Source organism: Ursus americanus, chromosome 14 (genome assembly GCF_024610735.1).
Source record: "Ursus americanus isolate L20-20 chromosome 14, mUrsAme1.1.p, whole genome shotgun sequence".
Lineage (NCBI taxonomy): Eukaryota > Metazoa > Chordata > Mammalia > Carnivora > Ursidae > Ursus > Ursus americanus.
The window spans coordinates 44,473,205-44,492,172 of record NC_142140.1 but is presented as its reverse complement, the minus strand read 5'-3'; the positions used below and the strand labels follow the sequence as shown (position 1 = coordinate 44,492,172).

The following is an 18,968-nucleotide window of genomic DNA, read 5'->3' as shown; positions in this document are numbered from 1 at the left end:
AGAAAGGGGGAGGGGAGGAGGAAGGGAGGAGAGGAAGAGAGTGGAAGGGGATGAGGGGGAGGAGGAGGGAAGCCAGGAGGGCAGGGGAGGGGGTAAGAGGAGGGGTTGGGAAGAGGGATAGAGCAGAAGAGAAGGGGAAGGAAGTAGGTGAAGGAGGAGCAAAGAAAGGGGGAAGTGGAGGAAAGGGGGAGGAGAGGAAGAAAGCTGAAGTGGGGGGGAAGAGAAGGGGAGAGAGGAGAGGGAGGAAGTGGGGAAGAAGGGAGGGATCAGGGTCAGAGGGAGGAGAGGGAGGAGAAGTTTAGGGAAGAAGGAAAGGGGAGGAGGTGAGGGGAGGTGGGAGAGCAAGCCTCCAGCCCATATTTGTGAATGAGTGAATCTCAACTCCAGCCTGTGTGACAGCTCCAGTCCTCAGTTTCTTTACCTGTAAAATGGGGTGAACACAACAGTGCTACCTGACAGGATAAGAGTGCAGCTGTAGTTACTGGTCACTGCTGACTCTGCTGATCACAGGCCAAGAAAGTAGCTGATTGGTGGCTGGCTCTGGGCCTGTCCTCCAGATCTGCCTCCTCGCCCCCCATTCCACCCACCCTCTGGGCAACTACAGAGACCAATGGTAGCATGTGGGAGGGGTGGGAGCCTGCCCAGCCCTGTCCTCCAAATGGTGCTGGAAGTAGGCCCTGGCCACCTCCCAAGGAGAGCACTGAGAAGGTCGGCCAAAGCAAGGCAGAAAACAAGCTGGGGTGGGGTGGGCAGGGGGGGGAGGAGGGGGAGCTTGGAGGGAGGCATCCAAGGCAGTGGCCTGCATGGGCACAGCACAGGCAGAGCAGGGCCCAGGAGTCTGCAGAAATAGAGGTTCTGGAGGGCCCACCTTCCCAGGCTAGGTTTGGAGTCCTCTGTCTTGGCCTCATCGTTCCTGCCTGAGCTTCTGGGAACCCACGAGGAAGCAGCCAAGACCGAGGGTCTGTGACTGGCTCCAGGTCAGCCAGGGGCCAGGGTGGTGGGCAGCCAGCCAGCGCTGACTCATGTCTGATCAGAAAGAGGGCTTTTGGGTCTCTGGTGGGCATTTAGGACTTCGGGGGTGAGAGGGTGTGTGGATTTTGCCCTCCCTGGGCCCCTGGGGTGTTACACAGATTTAACTGACAAGATTTTGCGATATGGATTTGGGATTAGTTGGGTCCTTGAAACGGATCATTAAGACTGAGGAGAGGTTTGGATTTAAAACCTTCTGGGGCTTCTAGGCTGTAAGTTTGGGGTTCTCCGGTTCCCTGGAATGTTTATCTAAGACGCAAGAGGCATCGGTACTTAGATTTAGGACAAACGGGGCAAGAATACAGTACTGACAAGCCCTGGGTGTGAACCAGGACTTTCTGGTCCCCCCGGCTAGGAATACGTTTGCCATCTACAGCTCCCGCCGGAGCCATGCCCCTAGGCTGCGGGCGCACGTGTTTTCTAAACGCTGCGCGGGGGGCGGGTGGGAGTACAGTTTGGGGGTCTCGAAGACAGCGGCCTCCCTCTCTGGGCCATTCTAGCCCCCGGGTCTCGTTGGCCGTCGTCTCTCTGGCCTGGGGCTCCTCTCTATGGTCGTGGCCTCCGGAAAGGGGCGGGCCTTGGCTGAGCGGCTGAGTAGCTCGGAGCTGGACAGGTCGGAAGAGGACCTTGGGGCGGGCCTGGGCTGGCAGATGGGGAGGGGCCTAGGGCTCTAGGTGGGCCAGAGGGAGGCCCGGAGGGTGACGATTGGGCCAAAGCCTGAGGGCGGGGCCAGTGGCCAGGGGTGGAACCTGGGCCTGGGATTGGGGGAGGGCCAGGCCCGGGGCTAGGGGGAGGGGCCTAGTGGTAGTGGGCGGGGAGTGCGTTTGTGGGCGGGGCCCAGTGAGTGGCGGAGTAGTAGTAGAAGCGGGACTTGGAGGAAAGCCCAGGACCTGTGGGAACGGGGGTGGATCCTGTAACCGAGGACAGCGCTAGGTCAAGGCAATGGGCGAAGGCTGGTCAAGTGACTGAGAAGGGCCTGTGTCTGTGGTAGGGACGAGGTGGAGCCCATGCTTGGGGCCAAGTCGTGAGGGTGGAGCTTGGGTTCAGGGTCCAGCCGCTAGGTCAAGACATGGGGTAGGGCTTGACAGTGACTGGGGGAGTCCAAGAGCTGCGTCTGAAGGCGTGGCCTGTACTAATGATTGGCAAAGAAGCCTGAGCCGGGCTAGGAACACCGAGGCCTGTGCCCAGCATGGGACGGGGCCAATTCCAGGCACGGGGGCGGGGCCTGGCTGGAAGGGGGTGTCCGGGGCTCCCCGAGGAGGCGGAGCCGGGCCCTGGGGGCGGAGCTCGTTCTGTGGGCGGGGCCTCAGCGGTCCGCGGCCTCAGCGCTCTCCGCCTCCCCAGGATGCAGGCTCCCGGTGCAGGCTCGGCCTCCGTGGTCTCGCTCGTGCTGCTGTGGCTGCTGGGGCTGCCGTGGACCTGGAGCGCAGCGGCGGCGCTCGGCGTGTACGTGGGCGGTGGCGGCTGGCGTTTCCTGCGCATCGTCTGCAAGACCGCAAGGCGGGACCTCTTGTGAGTGCAGTCGGGGCCTGGGCCCGGGCGGGCTGCGCGTCTTGGGGGTGACCGGGGGGGGGGTGTTGCAGGGGCGGAGTGGGGGCCCTGAGGTATTGGGGAGAGGGGTTTTGGAGACTGGGGGCGAGGCTTAGATGGGGCGGGGTTAGGGGCGGGGCCGGGGCTCGAAAGAGTGATGGATTAGGGGTCTCTGAGGGAACTGCAGGGGATAGCTTGAGGGTCTCTGGAGGGAGATAGTAAATTTCAGCATTCTAGAGGCTGTGTGGGAGACCTCAGGGGGCTGGAAGGTAACTTGGGGATCTTTGGGCAGCTGGTAGGGGTTCCAGAGAGCTGGGGCTGATTGGGAGGCCGTGGGTATTTGGGGGGGCTCTGTGGGGACTTGGTGACGGTGAGAGGCCTCTAGAGGTTCTTCAGGGATTCCCGTAGGTCCCTAGGGGTCCACAGTGATGACCCAGTGGTCTTTGGGGGCTGCAAAGACACTTTGGGTTTTTTTTAGGGCTTTCTCGGGGGGGGTGAGGGATGAAGGGGCTTCTTGAGGCATCTGTGAGATACTTTTAGGATTTCTGAAGGGTGTGTGTCTCCTGGGAGCCATTTACCAGTTTTCTCTGTGGCCCAGGGCGCTCTTTGAGAGTTTGGGATCTGTGCAGGATTTGAGGGGCTCAGGGTTTGTGGAGAGGTTGCTGCGTATTCCAAGACTTGTTTGGGGATCTCTAGAGACCATGATCTCTCACGAGGGGATTTTGGTGTCCTATGCAGGTATCCTTGGATAAAGGTCTCTGGGATGTCTCTGAGGGGCTTGCTTGAAGAAGCTGTTGGGGGTCCTCCTGGGGTGGAATAGGCGTTGCTGGAGATACCCATGGGAGCAGATCTTAGTAACAACCCCCACACCGGAATGCCTAAGCACCTGCTGTGGGTGGGCCAGGCTGATCCTCTCAGGGGAGGTGGGGGAACTAATCCACTGTAAGGGTAAAGAAACAGGCTCTGGGAGCAGCAGGGATGGTGCGGAGTTGGGGAAAGTTCCACTGCCAATTGACTGGTTCTGAACCTTCTAGAACTCATCCTTTTGTCTCCATGCTCTGGCCCCTGCCTCGGCCTTTGGTCTTTCTGGCATACAGATTTGACCATGCCCTCTGTTCACACCCTCCACAACCCCCATCCTCTGCAGGAGAAAAACTCAACCTCCAGCTGGACACTAGGTTCTGGGACCTATGCCAGGATCTGCCCACTCGCCACTCCCCACCTCCACAGGTTCACCGGACCCTCACATCAACTTGTCAGGCTCAGAATGTTCCCTCTGCCTGGAACACACTGAACCTCCTTTTGCCTGGTGATGCCTTACGATGTTGCCTCCCTCGGGGGACCCTTTGCTGAATTTTCCTACTCAACAGTCTCCCATGGTTCTTTGTTGCCCTTAGAATCTAGACCATGTGAGGTTCCTGACTATGTCCCCAACCTCGTCTCCTTTCTTTTCTTTTCTTTCTTTTTCTTTCTTTCTTTTTCTTTCTTTCTTTCTCTTTCTTTCTTTCTTTCTTTCTTTCTTTCTTTCTCTCTCTCTCTCTCTCTCTCTCTCTTTCTTTCTTTCTTTTTTTTTTTTTTTTTAAGATTTTATTTATTTATTTGACAGAGATAGAGACAGCCAGTGAGAGAGGGAACACAAGCAGGGGGAGTGGGAGAGAAAGAAGCAGGCTCATAGCGGAGGAGCCTGATGTGGGGCTCGATCACATAACGCCGGGATCACGCCCTGAGCCAAAGGCAGACGCCCAACCGCTGTGCCACCCAGGCGCCCCTCTTTCTTTCTTTCTTAAAAGATTTTATTTATTTACTTGACAGAGCATGAGAATGCACAAGCAGGGGGAGCGGCAGAGGGAGAAGGAGAAGCAGGCTCCCCGCTGAGCAGGGAGCCTGATGGGGGACTTGATCCCAGGACCCTGGAATCATGACCTGAGCCAAAAGCAGACACTTAACCGACTGAGCCACCCAGGCACCCCCCTCTTCTCCTTTCTTTTGTCACTCTTCCAGCTACACTGGCCTTCTTGCTGTTCCTCAACATGCTTAGCCCCAGGGCCTTTGTACTTGCTGCTCCCTTTGCCTGGATCACTCTTTCTCTGCTCTTCCTTTTCATTATGCCATGGCTCGAATGTCACCCCAGAGAGTCCTCTCCTGACACTGCATCCCTGTATGCCCTACCACCTTGTTGCTCTTTGGCAGAATGGCCAACATTTACAGAGTGCTCCCTCCATGCCAGGGCTAAGCATGACTTCTTTAAACCCTCCCAGCAACCCTGTGATGTGGGTACTCTCTTGTCCCCCTCTTACAGATGAGCAAACTGAGGCACAGCATAGTTTGGTCACTTGCCCAGGGTCACACAGGGGGAAGGTAGTGGGGACAGGATTTGAACCTAGGCGGTGTGGCTCCAAAGCTTGACTTGTCACCACTAACAGCATTTGTCATTTGTAATTATCTTTTTTTAAAATAATTTTTGAAAGATTTAATTTGTTTATTTGAGAGAGGAGAGGGAGCACGAGCAGGGGGAGACGCAGAGGGAGAAGCAGACTCCCCGCTGAGCAGAGAGCCCAATGTGGAGCTCGATCCCGGGACTCTGAGATCATGACCTGAGCCGAAGGCAGATGCTTCGCCAACAGCCACTCAGGCCCTGTCATTTGTAATTCTCTTATGTGTCTGCTTTCTCGCCTTTTAATTCTTGAGTTTCTTTCCCCCAACCAGGCTGTGGGCCTTGTGGGAGCACAATGGAAGCTGTGTGGGTCTTCGTGCCACTGTGAACCTGGTCTCCATATAGGGTGGCACATGGCAGGAACATGGGAGGTGTGTGTTGGCTGGCAGTCCTTCTCTAGCTTCCCTGGGCGTGTACAGGTCCCAGCTCTGCCTCACTGAGCTGGAGTATCTGTGCCTGGCTCTCTCCCCCGGGGACAGGGCAAGAGCTGGGAAAATTCCAGCTCCCTGACACAGGGCTTGACAGATTTTTCTTTTTTTTTTAAGATTTTTTTTTTTTTTATTCGACAGAGATAGAGACAGCAGCGAGAGAGGTAACACAAGCAGGGGGACTGGGAGAGGAAGAAGCAGGCTCATAGTGAAGGAGCCTGATGTGGGGCTCGATCACATAACGCCGGGATCACGCCCTGAGCCGAAGGCAGACGCTTAACCGCTGTGCCACCCAGGCGCCCCTTGACACATTTTTCTGTAGGAGGCAGCCTCGAAGATGGCCCACCTCCTTGGTCTTCACATTCTCATATGATCCCCCCCTTGCTTTGAGTGTGGGCTGGATCTAGCAACTTGCTTCCAATGAATAGAACACAGCAAAAGTAATAGGATATTATATCCAAGATTAGTAACAAAAAAGACCGTGGTTTCCATCTTGGCTACTCTCTCAGATCACTCCCTCCGGGAAAAGCTGGCTGCTGTGATGTGAGGCAGCCCACGTGAGTGAACTTGGAAGTGGATTCTGTCCCAGTGAAACCTTGAGATGACCACAGCCCCAGCCAACACACTGATTGCAGCCTTACAAGATATCCTGAGCCAGAACCACACAGCTAAGCCACTCCTGGCTTCCCGACCCTCAGAAACTGTGAGATAATAAATGTTTCCAGCTGGTAATTTTGGAGGTAATTTGTTACCCAGCAATAGCTAACTAATGCAGCTTGGATAGCCCTCTCTAGGGACCAGGCTTTGTAATGGTCTCACACTCCTGTAAAGAAGGAATGCCTGCTGTCCTCACTTTATAGGCTGGTGAACCAAACACAGAAAGATGAGGTCATTTACTTAGGAATGCACAGCCAAGGAGGGCTTAGGGCACTGGAGTCCACGTTCTTAGCTACTGTGCTGTGCTGGGGGTGGTAGTGGGGCTGCATTTAGACCCGGGGATCAGAAAATATTTAAGCACCTGGCCCCACTTCTCCCACTTCATCCTGTATCCCCTATTTGTGGCCTGAAATCTGATCCCATTTATCCGTGTTGTTTTCTTTCTGCCCTGGTACTCTGGGGCTCGGGGTGAAAACATGAGGGGGCAGAAGGAATGGAAGGATGAGAAGAGGTCTCAGGAAGGGCCCAGAGGCAGACAGTGGCTTCTTTGTCTCTGGGTGGGGGTGGCTTGGACTGCTGCCAGGTGGGGCAGCCCAGGCATGTGGCTGGAGCTGAGCACCGGAGTCCACTGCCTGCCCACGTGGGTGTGCTCCAGAGAAGATGGGGGCGAGGGCAGGAGGGGACAGGCGGTGAGGGCTGGGCCCCATCCTGAATGCTCATGTAACCTGACTGTGACTAGCTCCAGCCTCTGCCTGTGTCCTGGAGTTTCACCTATGCATGGCGGGGGGGCCTCCTTGCAGGGGCTGCTTTCTGTGGTTCCCGGCCTTGCGGGTGATCCTTTCCCCGTGGCTATAAAAGTAGTAGCAGCTCCTGGGGTTCCTGGAGTGCTCTGTCAAGGTTACTCACCGGAAGCTCTCAGAGGAGAGCTGAGTACCCAGTAGGCATTCAGATGCATTCGTGCTGATTGCCGCCAGCTGGTAGGGGGGACCTTGGTGGCTGTGGAGGCTGGATGGTTGGGGGCTGGGTGGCCAGAGCCAGCGTGTCTAGCTGTGGACCTCAGCTGTGCCCCTTGCTGGCCTCTGAGTTTCAGTTCCTCCATCTGTAAAAATAGTCCCTATGTAGTCCCTCCTCTTCCAGAAGCATGCATCGACCACGTCCTGTGTGCAGCATGGGCGCTTGGCCTACCACGTGGTCCATGGCGAACGCTTTATTAATGCTTTGCGGCAAGCCTGAGGAAGAGCAGAGGGACCCTGCTGGGGGCCTGATTCTGGGCTGTTCTGCCCTGACTTGCTGTGTGATCTTGGGCGTGTGAATTCACCTCTCTGAGCACCTACCGCATCCCGTCACCTGTCACATGGAAATCTTAGGACCTTACTTTGGAGGGTGGCCATAAGGTTAGCTCAGTGCCTGACACACAGTAGGTGCTCAATAAATGCCAAGGCTGCTCATCTTAGCTATTCTGTTTACTGTTGAATGGGTGAGATGGCAGGATCTGACCAGGGAGGTGGATGTATAGACAGCTGTCTTTTGTTTTGTTTTGTTTTGTTTTGTTTTGTTTTATTTTTTTGAGATTTTATTTATTTATCAGAGAGAGAGAGAGAGTGAGAGCACGAGCAGGGGGAGGGGCAGAGGAAGAGGAAGGCTCCCCTTCTAGCAAGGAGCCTGATGCGGGACTCGATCCCAGGACCCTGGGATCATGACCTGAGCCGAAGGCAGACACTTCACCGACTGAGCCACCCAGGCGCCCCGACAGCTGTCTTTTAATATTTTGTTTTTACTTGTTTTGTGTAATAGTCACTATATAACACGTGGTACAAAATTCAAATGTTAGAGAGGTTTACAGTGAATATTGTCCTCTCTGCTGCCCCCAGCCCTGCAGTTTCCTTCCTCAGAGGCATCTTCCGTCTCTTTCCCAAGATACAATTACAGGAATATGCGCAGACCTTCCCAGTCTCCGTGCCTACAGATGGCTGCGCATTCCCCATCATATTTCTCACCTGGTGCTTTCTTTCCATTTTTACTTATCATTTTTACTTTTATTAAAGTCATGCAGGCTTCAAGATGAAAGATTCTAAGCCTTCTACCTCAAGTGGCAGCTGCGTGCCCCACCTCTCACCCACACCCACATTTTTCCTACCATACCTGGAATAACTCTTAGCTCTTGCCTGAATCTTTTGGGCTTTAACTCCATATCTGTAAATGGCTTATGTGACAATATTTGCATTTTTCAGTTGGAGACTTTTATCTGTCATCGCCTTTCATGGAAGAGGAGGATGTGACATCCCTTTATCCCCCTTGTCCTCACTCTTTTCCCGTCCCTCTGCATGCATGTACGCGCCCCCCCAACAGATACATGTTTTTCCATATCTTCACTGTCCCAATATTATCACAGTGGATTCTCATTGTTTACGGTAATTTTGTTCTATAAAGTCACTGCAAAGATTGGATTAACAAATATTGAGCGATCGTTCCTAGAGCAAATACAGGGTTAGGTTTCTGTAAACCTTTGGTCACAATATTTTTATTAGCCAAGCAGTACATAATCTTGTTTTATGTTTGTTCTGTTTAAAGACACCTCATTTTATATATATTCTTTTTTTTTTTAAGCAAGCTCTGTGCCAAGTGTGGGGCTTGAACTCATGATCCCAAGATTCAGAGTTACATTCTGTCCTGACTGAGCCAGCCAGGCACCCCTATATTCTTTTTTAAGAAATATGTATTCTTGGGGCACCTGGGTGGCACAGCGGTTAAGTGTCTGCCTTCGGCTCAGGGCGTGATCCTGGCGTTCTGGGATCGAGCCCCACATCAGGCTCCTCCGCTATGAGCCTGCTTCTTCCTCTCCCACTCCCCCTGCTTGTGTTCCCTCTCTCGCTGGCTGTCTCTATCTCTGTCGAATAAATAAATAAAATCTTTTAAAAAAAAAAAAGAAATATGTATTCTTGACTCATTACCAATGAACTCATGGCCAGCAGCGTTATAACTCATGCCTGAACAAAACTTTCTAAGTAAGACACATCCCAGTCTTGTTAGAAACACTAGACAGCACTTTAGCATTATGCCTGGGAGCCATTTTAAACAGCAAAACCACCAGCAAAAAGGACAAAAATTTTTAAAAAAGTGGCACTAAATAGACTGCCAAAAGGATGCTCGTTTACAATATGAGCTGAAACAAGAGGGCAGTGTTGCCTTGTTTGACCTGAACTGGGACCGTGCACATTGGCAATGCAAATTTTTTGCCACTCTGTGTGTGTGTCTTCGAATGGTTGTGAAAGTAATGTGAATGTTGATTTTGGGGTTACAAATAAATTTTAGTGAGCAGGCAAATTTGCAATGAAGAAATCTGTGAATAAAGAGGATTGACTATTATCAATTATAATTTGGTCAGGTCAGTAGTCAGCATTTACATTGTTTTGATGGTAATAGTATTCTCATTCAGTTGAGCCATCTAGTATACTATGATCATTTTTTATTCCATTGACAACCTTTGTGTATTTTCTTTGGGGTTATTGATTGCCTTTATATTTGTTAGTTTTCTTGGTATTTATCTGTACCTCAAGCCCAAACAACAGTTCTCTCTCTCTTTTCTCATGACTTTTATAGCTTAAGATGGGCTTTCAGTTTCACCTTTTGGAGAAGTCTCTCTCCAGCCTTCAAATTGCCCAGGCTAGGCTGGTGGCCCTCTGCACCTGGTGCATAGCCATCGCCACAGGCTTGATCCTAGCCACCGTCCTGAGGACTGGCATTACTTCTGTCTTGGGTTAGATACCCTGTTTTCCTGGGTCCCTGGTGGTTTTCTTCTTTGGTTTACTCCTTCGCTCTGTTGCAGCACATCCTTATTAGCTTTTGGAGAAATATGGATGAGAAATTACTTTTTTGAGACCCTTCATGTATGAAAACATTTTTATTTCTACCCTCACACTTGACTGGTGGTCTGGGTATAGACTTCTAGTTTGGAAATTATTTTCCTTCAAAATTGGAGGCATTTCTTCTCACGTGATTATTGTTGAGAAGTCTGAAACCCTCCCAATTCCTGATCTGTTTTCTTTGTTTTTGTTTTTTTGTTTTTGTTTTTTTTTCTGGAAGCTTGTGGGATCTTTTCAAGAGGGTGGGCTATTTCCATCCATTGTATGGTCTGTTGATTGTTTTCAGGTCAATGAAGTTTTCTTGAATGGTATTGATGATTTACTTACCTTTATTTCCTTTATTCTTCTTGGAATTCCTGTTATTCAGTACCTGGACCAGCGTTTGGCTTGATAACTATTTGTTGAACAAATGTAATGTTGGACCTTCTGGGCTAGTTCTCTAATTTTCTTTTTTTTTTTTTCTCTTTTATTTTCCATCTCTATCTTTTTATCCTACTTTCTGTGATATTTCTTCAAATATACCTTCTAACCTTTCTATTCATGTTTGACTTATGCCCTCACATTTGAAATTTTTTTTTTTAATTTTATTTATTTATTTGACAGAGATAGAGACAACCTGCGAGAGAGGGAACACAAGCAGGGGGAGTGGGAGAGGAAGAAGCAGGCTCATAGCGGAGGAGCCTGATGTGGGGCTCGATCCCATAACACCGGGATCACGCCCTGAGCCGAAGGCAGATGCTTAACTGCTGTGCCACCCAGGCGCCCCACATTTGAGATTTTTTATTGTGATCATTATTTGTTTAAAGTAATAGATTTTATTTTTAATTTTTTAATAGACTTCATTTTTTAAAAAAGATTTATGTATTTATTCATTTGAGAGCAGGAGAGCACATATGAGTTGGGGAGGGACAGAGGGAGGGAATCTCAGGCAGACTCCCCACTGAACTCAGAGCCTGACATGGGGCCCGATCCCATGACTCCGAGATCATGACTTGAGCTGAAATCAAGAGTTGGATGCTCAACCGAGCCACCCAGGTGCCCAACACTTCTTCTTTTTTTTTAATGATTAATTTTAGGTTTACAGAAAAATTGACCAGAAAGTACAGAGTTCCCGTATATCCCCTAACCCTCTCCCACTGTTTCCCCCACTATTAAAACCTTGTATTAGTGTAGTATACTTGTTACAATTGATGAACCAATATTGATACATTTTTATTAACTAAACTTGTATTTTTCTCTTCTTTTTTTTTTTTAAAGTAGGCTCCACTCCCAATGTGGAGCCCAGCGTGGGGCCTGAACTCACAACACTGAGATCAAGACCCGAGCTGAGATCAGGACTCAGTCACTTAACTGACTGAGCCACCCAGGTGCCCCGTGAAACTCATATTTTTCATTCGGGTTTATTCTCTGTGTTGCACATTCTATGGTGCCGTCACATTTTAATTTTCCAGGATTTTTTTTTTTCATTCCCTGAAAGCTTTTTTTAATAGTACCTCATTCTTGTTTTGTGGATGCAGCATGTTTTCTTACCTCTCCAAGGATATTATTGACTTTATTAGTTTTGTTTTCTCTTTGCAGAATCTCTTTTTTCTCGAAAATTTTCTCCTTGGTTTATTTTAGTTTCCATCATCTGTAGTAGAGGAAATCCGCAGGAGTCTGATATCCGTGGTTGTAAATCCAGTTAGGAGCTTTCGGCATGGGTATGTGTGGCGAGTAGGGGGTCTTTTCAACTGTGAGCTTCACGACAGGGTCACCTGGCCAAGTGGTGCTTTGGGGAAACTTCAGGGGCAGTGTGTTTGGGTCTTTCCTCTGGGCCTGGTCAGATTCCTCAGGATCCCAGGAATGCAGAGGGGACAAGCATTGGGGGCTCAGCATCTGGCAGATAAACATTCATTTAACACCCTTTTGCAGGGAGGTGTCCCATCTGGAAACCTTCCTGTGGATGGACCTCCAATCTTCTCTGGTGTGCAAGGGGATCACCTAAAAAAGTGTATTGAAATGTAATTGACATACAATATTATATTAGTATCAGGTGTGCAATGTAATAATTTGATATTGTACATATTGTGAAAGGATCACCACAATAAATCTAGTTAACATCCATTGCCACACGTAGTTACATACTTTGTTTCTCGTGATGGGAACTTTCAAGATCTATTTTCTTTCTTCGCAACTTTCGAACATGGAATACAGTACAGACAATCCCGGCTTTCAGTGGTTCGACTTACAATTTTTCCACTTTACGGTGATGCGAAAGTGATAGCATTCAGTAAAACTGTACTTTGAATTTTGAATTTGGATCTTTTCCCAGACTACCGACAGGAGTATGAGACTCTCTCGTGAGGCTAGGCATAAGCAGTAAGCTCCAGCTCCCAGTCGGCCATCCAATCACGGGGGTCAATGACCCACACAAGCATTCTATTTTTCACTTTAGTACAGTATTCAATAAATTTTGTGAGATATTCAACACTTAATTAAATAGGCTTTGTGTTAGGTTATTTTGCCCAGCTGCGGGCTGATATGTGTTTTGTGTACATTTAAGGTAAGCCAGGCTAAGCTGTAATGTTTGTTCGGTTAGATGCATTCAATGCATTTTCGACTTAGGGTATTTTCAACTTATGATGGGTTTATTGGGATGTAACACCACTGTAAGTCAAGGAAGATCGGTCTTTTTTTTAAAAAGACTTTATTTATTTATTGGACAGAGACAGCCAGCGAGAGAGGGAACACAAGCAGGGGGAGTGGGAGAGGAAGAAGCAGGCTCATAGCGGAGAAGCCTCATGTGGGGCTCGATCCCAGAATGCTGGCATCACACCCTGAGCCGAAGGCAGATGCTTAACAACTGCGCCACCCAGGCGCCCCAAGATCTGTATTTTTTTTTTTTTAAGATTTTTATTTATTTATTTGACAGAGATAGAGACAGCCAGCGAGAGAGGGAACACAAGTAGGGGGAGTGGGAGAGGAAGAAGCAGGCTCATAGAGGAGGAGCCTGACGTGGGGCTCGATCCCGGAACGCCGGGATCACGCCCTGAGCCGAAGGCAGACGCTTTAACCGCTGTGCCACCCAGGCGCCCCCAAGATCTGTATTTTTTAAAAAGATTTTATTTATTTATTTGAGAGAGAGAGAGCACGAGCAGGGGAAGAGGCAGAGGGAGAGGGAAAGGCAGCCTGACGCAGGGCTCGATCCCTAGGACTCCGAGATCATGACCTGAGCCAAAGGCAGACATTTACCCGACTGAGCCACTCAGGCGCCCCGAGGAAGATCTGTATTATCAACTGTCATCACCACGTTGTACGTCACGTCCGCATGACTTACTGATTTTATATAGGAAGTTGCTTCCTAGACAAATTTCTACCCGTTCCACACTGGAGCCCAGGATTCAGCTTGCTCCCCCCTCCAGGGACCCCCACCTGTCGTCACTGCTCCCCAGCTTCCAAAAATGGGGTGATTTGGTCTCCATTCCCATTTTCCTAGTCTTTGTGTTCACACTTTAAAAAAATCCCTTTACTGGCTATTTTTGGTGGGAAACGGGGAAGCAGAATGATCTGGGTGTTTGTTTTGCCATCTTTGCGTGCAATCACCTGTGACTTTTCTCACCTGTGGCTCCTTCCTCATCCACCTGTGTTGGGGCCCCATTCTCATAAAGGCTACACAGCCTTCCGTTGGAAGGACCGGCCATTGCCCCTCAGACCCCTCCCCTACTGCAGGACATTGGGTTCTTTCCCATCTTCTGCTCACTGGAAGCTACAAATGAGTAACGCTATCATTTCCCCCCGTGACTTTAATGTGCCAAGACCGATCGTCTAATTATTGGAACAATCCAGAGCCATGGAGAGAGCCCCATCACTGTGCAGTCTCCTCCCACTCTCTGCTTTACTCACTCCTCTCCAGCCCGCTGGCTTTGGCTCTCTTTTAAACGTGCCAATCTCCTTCCTGCCTCCAGGCCTTTGCTCTCACGGTGCTGTCCACCTGGAAGGCTTTCCCCCTGAGCTTTATCCATTGCTGGCTCCTTCCCATCCTTTAAAATGCAGTGCAAATGTTGCTTTGTCAAAGTGGCCTCCCGCATTCTCATGGGTAAAGTCTTTCTTGGTTATGCTTGATCACATCATCCTGTTTGTTTCCTTTTTAGGAAACTTACAAAACTGTCATGTCATTGTTTTTCTTCCCCCCCCCCCCCCGTTATTAACTGCCTCCCCTCCCTAGATTGTAAACCCCCTGAGGGCAGTGGTCACACCTACTTTAGTCACCTGTGAGTGCTAGGAGAGTGAATCCCAACTTGGAGTGGCATTGGCAGTAAGGAACATTTATAGCTACATGTAACGTGGAGTTCTGACATGAGATGGCTTTGGGTTGGTCAGTTCATGGTGCAGCATGTTGTCATTGACCCACGTCCCTTTGTGCTCTGTCATCCTTACTGCAAAGGTTTGGCGTCTCCAGCTGTGTACCTTCATGGTCTCATGTTGGCTGCTGTGGTTCCAGCCATTACATGCCAGTGACAGCTTCTCTGGGTAGAAGAAAGGGAACATGGGACTGCCATGTCCCATGTTGCAGAGATTGTGTGAAAGTGGCTAACTTGTTTCAGGGAGGTGTATGAGCTGGGAGTTCAAGGAGTCAAGGGGGTCAGAGCCAGATTTCAGGACTTTGAACACTGAGCAGAGGAGTGTTGTGTGCCCAGGGAAGGGTTCTGAGCAGGAGAGCAGCTAGACTGGCCTGCACCAAGGAGGAGCAAGGTGGCTCAGCAGGGAGGGTTTAGGGTAATCAGGCAGGAAGTACCCTTGCGGGTGGACAGTGGGAATGGAGACATGGTCTCCCCTGTATGGGGTGCTGGGGTGAGAACAGCAAGCAAGACAGACAAAGGTCGAAGATGAAGCATGGTGTACAGGCATATCTCGTTTTATTGTGCTTTGCAGATATTGTGGGTTTTAGTGTTTTGTTTTGGTTTATTTATTTTTATTTTATTATTTTATTTTATTTTATTTTATTTTATTTTATTTTATTTTATTTTATTTTATTTTATTTTACAAATTAAAGGTTTGTGGCAACCTGTGTTGTGCAGATCTCTTGGCACCATTTTTTTCTCACAGCATTTGCTCACATTTTGTCTCCATGACATATTTTGGTAATTCTTGCAATATATCAGGCTCTTTCATTATCATTATATTGGTTACGGTGATCTGTGATCCGTGGTTATAACTCGCTGAAGCCTCAGATGATGGTCAGCATGTTTTAGCTAAAGAAAGGAGCTAAAGAAAGTATTTTTTAAATTAAGATACGTACATTGGTTTTTTAGACATAATGCTATCGCACACTTAATAAATTCGAGTATAGTGTAAACATAACTTTTATATGCCCGAGGAAACTAATTCCGTTGATTTGCTTTGTGGTGATATTTGCTGTATGGTGATGGTCTGGAACCAGACCCACAAAATTTCTGACGTATGCCTGTATTTGCTCCCCGGGGCTGTTACAGCAAAGTAGCATGAACTGGGTGACCTAAGACAACAGAAATTTATTCTGCTGTAGCAATCGAGGCCAGAAGTCTGAAATCAGGGTGTGGGCAGGATTGGATCTTTCTGGAGGCTCTGAGGGAGAATCTCCATGCCTCTCTCCTGGCTTCCGGTGGCTGCTGGCACTCCGTGGCAGAGCCTCGGTTTGAGGTTAGGTCCACTCCAATCTCTGCCTCTGTTTGCACGTGGCCTTCTTCTCCGTGTCTGTGTCTCTTCTTCTGTCTCTTATAAAGACAAGTGTCATTGGCTTTAGGGCCTGCCCTAATCCAAGATGATCTCCTCAAGATCCTCAGCTTAATTATATCTACAAAGACCCTTTTCCCACATGTGGTCACTTTCACAAGTTCTGGAGGCCAGGACTTGGACATGTCTTTTGGGGACCACCATTCACCCTGCTCTGCAGGGAGTGGGGCTTGGCCCAGGGCAGAGCCAGGAGACCAGGAAGCGCCGACTACGGCCCCGGTCCCATTGTGTGATGGTAGGGGCCGGGCTGCGCTGCTGAGGTGGCCAGACTCTGGCTGGTCTGCATTGGAGAAAGTAATTTGTTCTACCCATCCCCAAGGACCTCCTGGGTGCCACACCCCATCTGAGCTTGAGGGACGCCATGTTCAGAGTGACACACTGTGAATGCGTCAGGTACTTTTCCGGTGGAGCCCACAGCCTAGTGAGGGAGAAGAATAATCGAGAAGGAAATGAGGACAGAATAAAACATCAGAAATTGACAAGAGAGCTCGAACATGTTGGGGTGAGGCAGGGATCGCTAGTGGCGACTTCAGCTAGTGTGATCAGGGCAGGGCCTCCGGTGCAAGGAGGCAGATAAGAGGACCCAACCTTGCAAAGACCTGGGGAAAGGAAGAGGGAAGAGCAGGTGCAAAGCGCAGAGGCAGGATCGCACTGGGCAGAATAACAATGGACCTCTCTTATTCAACCCTTCTTGGCTGGGGACCTAACACGCCTGACAGGTATTAGGCTGAGAATTGCGTTGTTTGGGTGGCCACTCTGGGCCCCACTTCCTGTTTGTAAATAGGGCAGCGGCAGGAACCTACACTTTGCTGAGCTGGAAAACACCTTGGAGGTCGTTAGGTTCAGTCTTCGGACATTCCAAGTAAGGAAACTGAGGCTTATAGAGAGGGCAGGGTCTGCCCAGGCCCCACAGCTGGTAGGCAGTCGAGGAGGCTTTGAACTAAAACCATGAACTCCAGAGCACTTTTTCCTTCTGGGCTGTGCTGGGGCTCAGAGCTCCTGGACAGATGCTTGAGGAATCAGTCCTGCCTCCTCCTTGGACCCTTATCCCTGGGGGCTTCCTGGGCTGACCCCTGCTCTTATAACTGGCTCGTTCCTCTCTCTTCCTTGCAGGGTGGTTACGAATGAAGTTGCTGGGTAGATTGAGCGCTAACTCACTTCTGATTTCTTACTGACAGTGCTTCCTTCCGTGGGGAGAGGACAGCAACAGAGTTGATTGAGAATATAGCATGTGCCGGGCCCTGTCTTCAGAGATCTACCACTGCCTCTTTTATCCCCACCATGCCCTGAGAGGTGTGGGATCTTATTGTCCCCATTTACTGTGAGGCCTAGAGAGGGAGGCACCTGCCCATGGCCACTGTATGAGTGTCCCGGGGCTGCCATAACAAATGACCACAAACTTAGTGGCTTAAAACCATAGGAATTTGTCTTCTCCAAAGTTTTGGCGACCAGAAGCCTGCAAGCGAGGCGTTGGCAGGGTATGCTCCCTTGGAAGGCTCTAGGGGGAATCCTCTCTTGCCTCTTCCAGCTTCTGAGGGTGCTAGGTGTTGCAAGGCTTGGGGCTGTGTCATTCCAGTCTCCTCCCCTGTGTTTCTGTGTTTTCTCTTCTTAAAAAGGCACCTGTCATGGGATTTAGGTCCCACCTGGGGAATCAGGATGACCTCATCTCACACGTATCTTAATTACATCTATAGAGACCCTACTTCCAAATGAGGTCACGGTCTGAGGTTTCGGGTGGACATGAACTTTCAGGGACGCTCTTCGACAACTGTACTTATGTGCAGGCAGAAGAGGCGGGGCTGCGTTTGCGTCAGCTCTGTAGGACACCAGCATCGTCCTGTGCTTCGTGCTGATATTGTGTCCCCGGACACGATAGACAGACGGGGTGCTCGTGCTCATAGAAATCGACAAAAATAAAGGAAGATGATAGTTTCAGATTGTGATGATCTCTCTGAGGGAATAAAACGGGCTGGGAGGGTATCGATTACCCATCAGTTCCATGGCTGCGTAACAAATTACCCCAGAATCTCGAGGCTTAACACAAGGCTCAGTATTATTTCCTGTGGCTTCTGTGGGTCAGGAATTCAGATGTCACCAAGACGTCACCATCTTGTCTGCTGTGCTACGTCTGGGTCCTCAGCTGGCTGACTCAGAATCTGGGGCCAGAATCACCCAAAGTTTTGTTCACTCAGACATGTTGTTAGAACACCTATATGTGGGCCCTCCACATGGTCTGGGCTTCCTTGCAACTCGGTGCTGGGTTCTGAGGGCCGCGGTCCCCAGAGAGTGTGAGAACATCTGTGTGCCCAGAGGAAGGGGGTGCTGTCTCTGTGCCCCCATCTCGGAAGTCACACAGCATCACTACTGCCATGTTCTCTTCATCAGAAGTGAGTCCCTGAGTCTGACCCCTCCCGAAGGGCAGGGAAATAGGATCTGCCTTTTGAAGGGAAGACTGTCAGAGAATTTGCAGGCATGTTTTCAAACAGCCATAGTGATCCAAGCTGGGCAGGGCAGGGAAGACCTCTAAAGGCGGGGGACATTGGAGCTGAGAGGCAAAGGATGTGAAGGAAGCCTGATGAGAGGTCTGGGGCAGAATATTCCAGCAGTGGCAACTGCATAGGCAAAGGCCCTGGGGCAGAAACCTTTGCCGTGCTGAAAATCAGGGAAGGAGGTAAGAGTAAGCTAGATGAATAGAGGGGTGATGAAGTGGGCAGACAGATGGGGCTGAGGCAGGCGGGGATTAAAACATTTTTGTGGGGGGAGGGCACCTGGGTGGCTCAGTTGGTTAAGCGTCCAACTCCTGTTTTCGGCTCAGGTCATGATCTCGGGGTCATGAGATTGAGTCCTGTGTTGGGCTCTGTGCTGAGCATGGAGCCTGCTTAATGTTCTCTCTCTCCCTCTCCCTCTGCCCCTTGCCCCCCTCTAATAAATAAAAACTAAAAATAAATAAAAGATTTTATTATGGAAGATTTTGTGCCTGCCGAAGTGGAGACAGTAATGTAATGAGCCCATGTGCCCATCCCCCAGCATCCATGACCTTCACATGCTCTTCCTCCTCCGTCTGAATCCCACTGGCACATCCTTTCACCTGTCAGTTTTCTAGAGTCTGTCTCTGAAAGCAAGGACTCCCCCTTTTTAACCTTGCTGCAAGATAGTCTTCCTGTGTTGTCTTGTTCATTTTTATTGTAGTGAAGTGTGTATAAAATTTACCTTAGTGATATCGAGCACACTTCACAGTTACGTAACCACTACCTCTGTCTGGTTCCAGAACATTTC

General features: G+C 49.8%; 1 protein-coding gene across 3 annotated transcripts in view; it reads left to right on the top strand.

Moving 5' to 3' along the window:
* The first annotated feature begins 759 nt into the window (after window positions 1-759).
* The window catches only part of SLC27A1 (solute carrier family 27 member 1), a 32,573-nt gene continuing 14,364 nt past the window's right edge, over window positions 760-18,968 (top strand). For 2 of the 3 annotated variants that reach the window (XM_045778582.2, XM_045778579.2), the window contains exons 1-2: window positions 760-977; window positions 2,374-2,541. In XM_045778582.2, coding sequence (XP_045634538.1) covers window positions 2,375-2,541 — 167 coding nt within the window. In that variant the 5' untranslated portion in view covers window positions 760-977; window position 2,374. Of the gene's footprint in view, window positions 978-1,877; window positions 2,017-2,373; window positions 2,542-18,968 lie in introns of those variants that run through there. The other variant, XM_045778581.2, reaches the window with a different exon arrangement.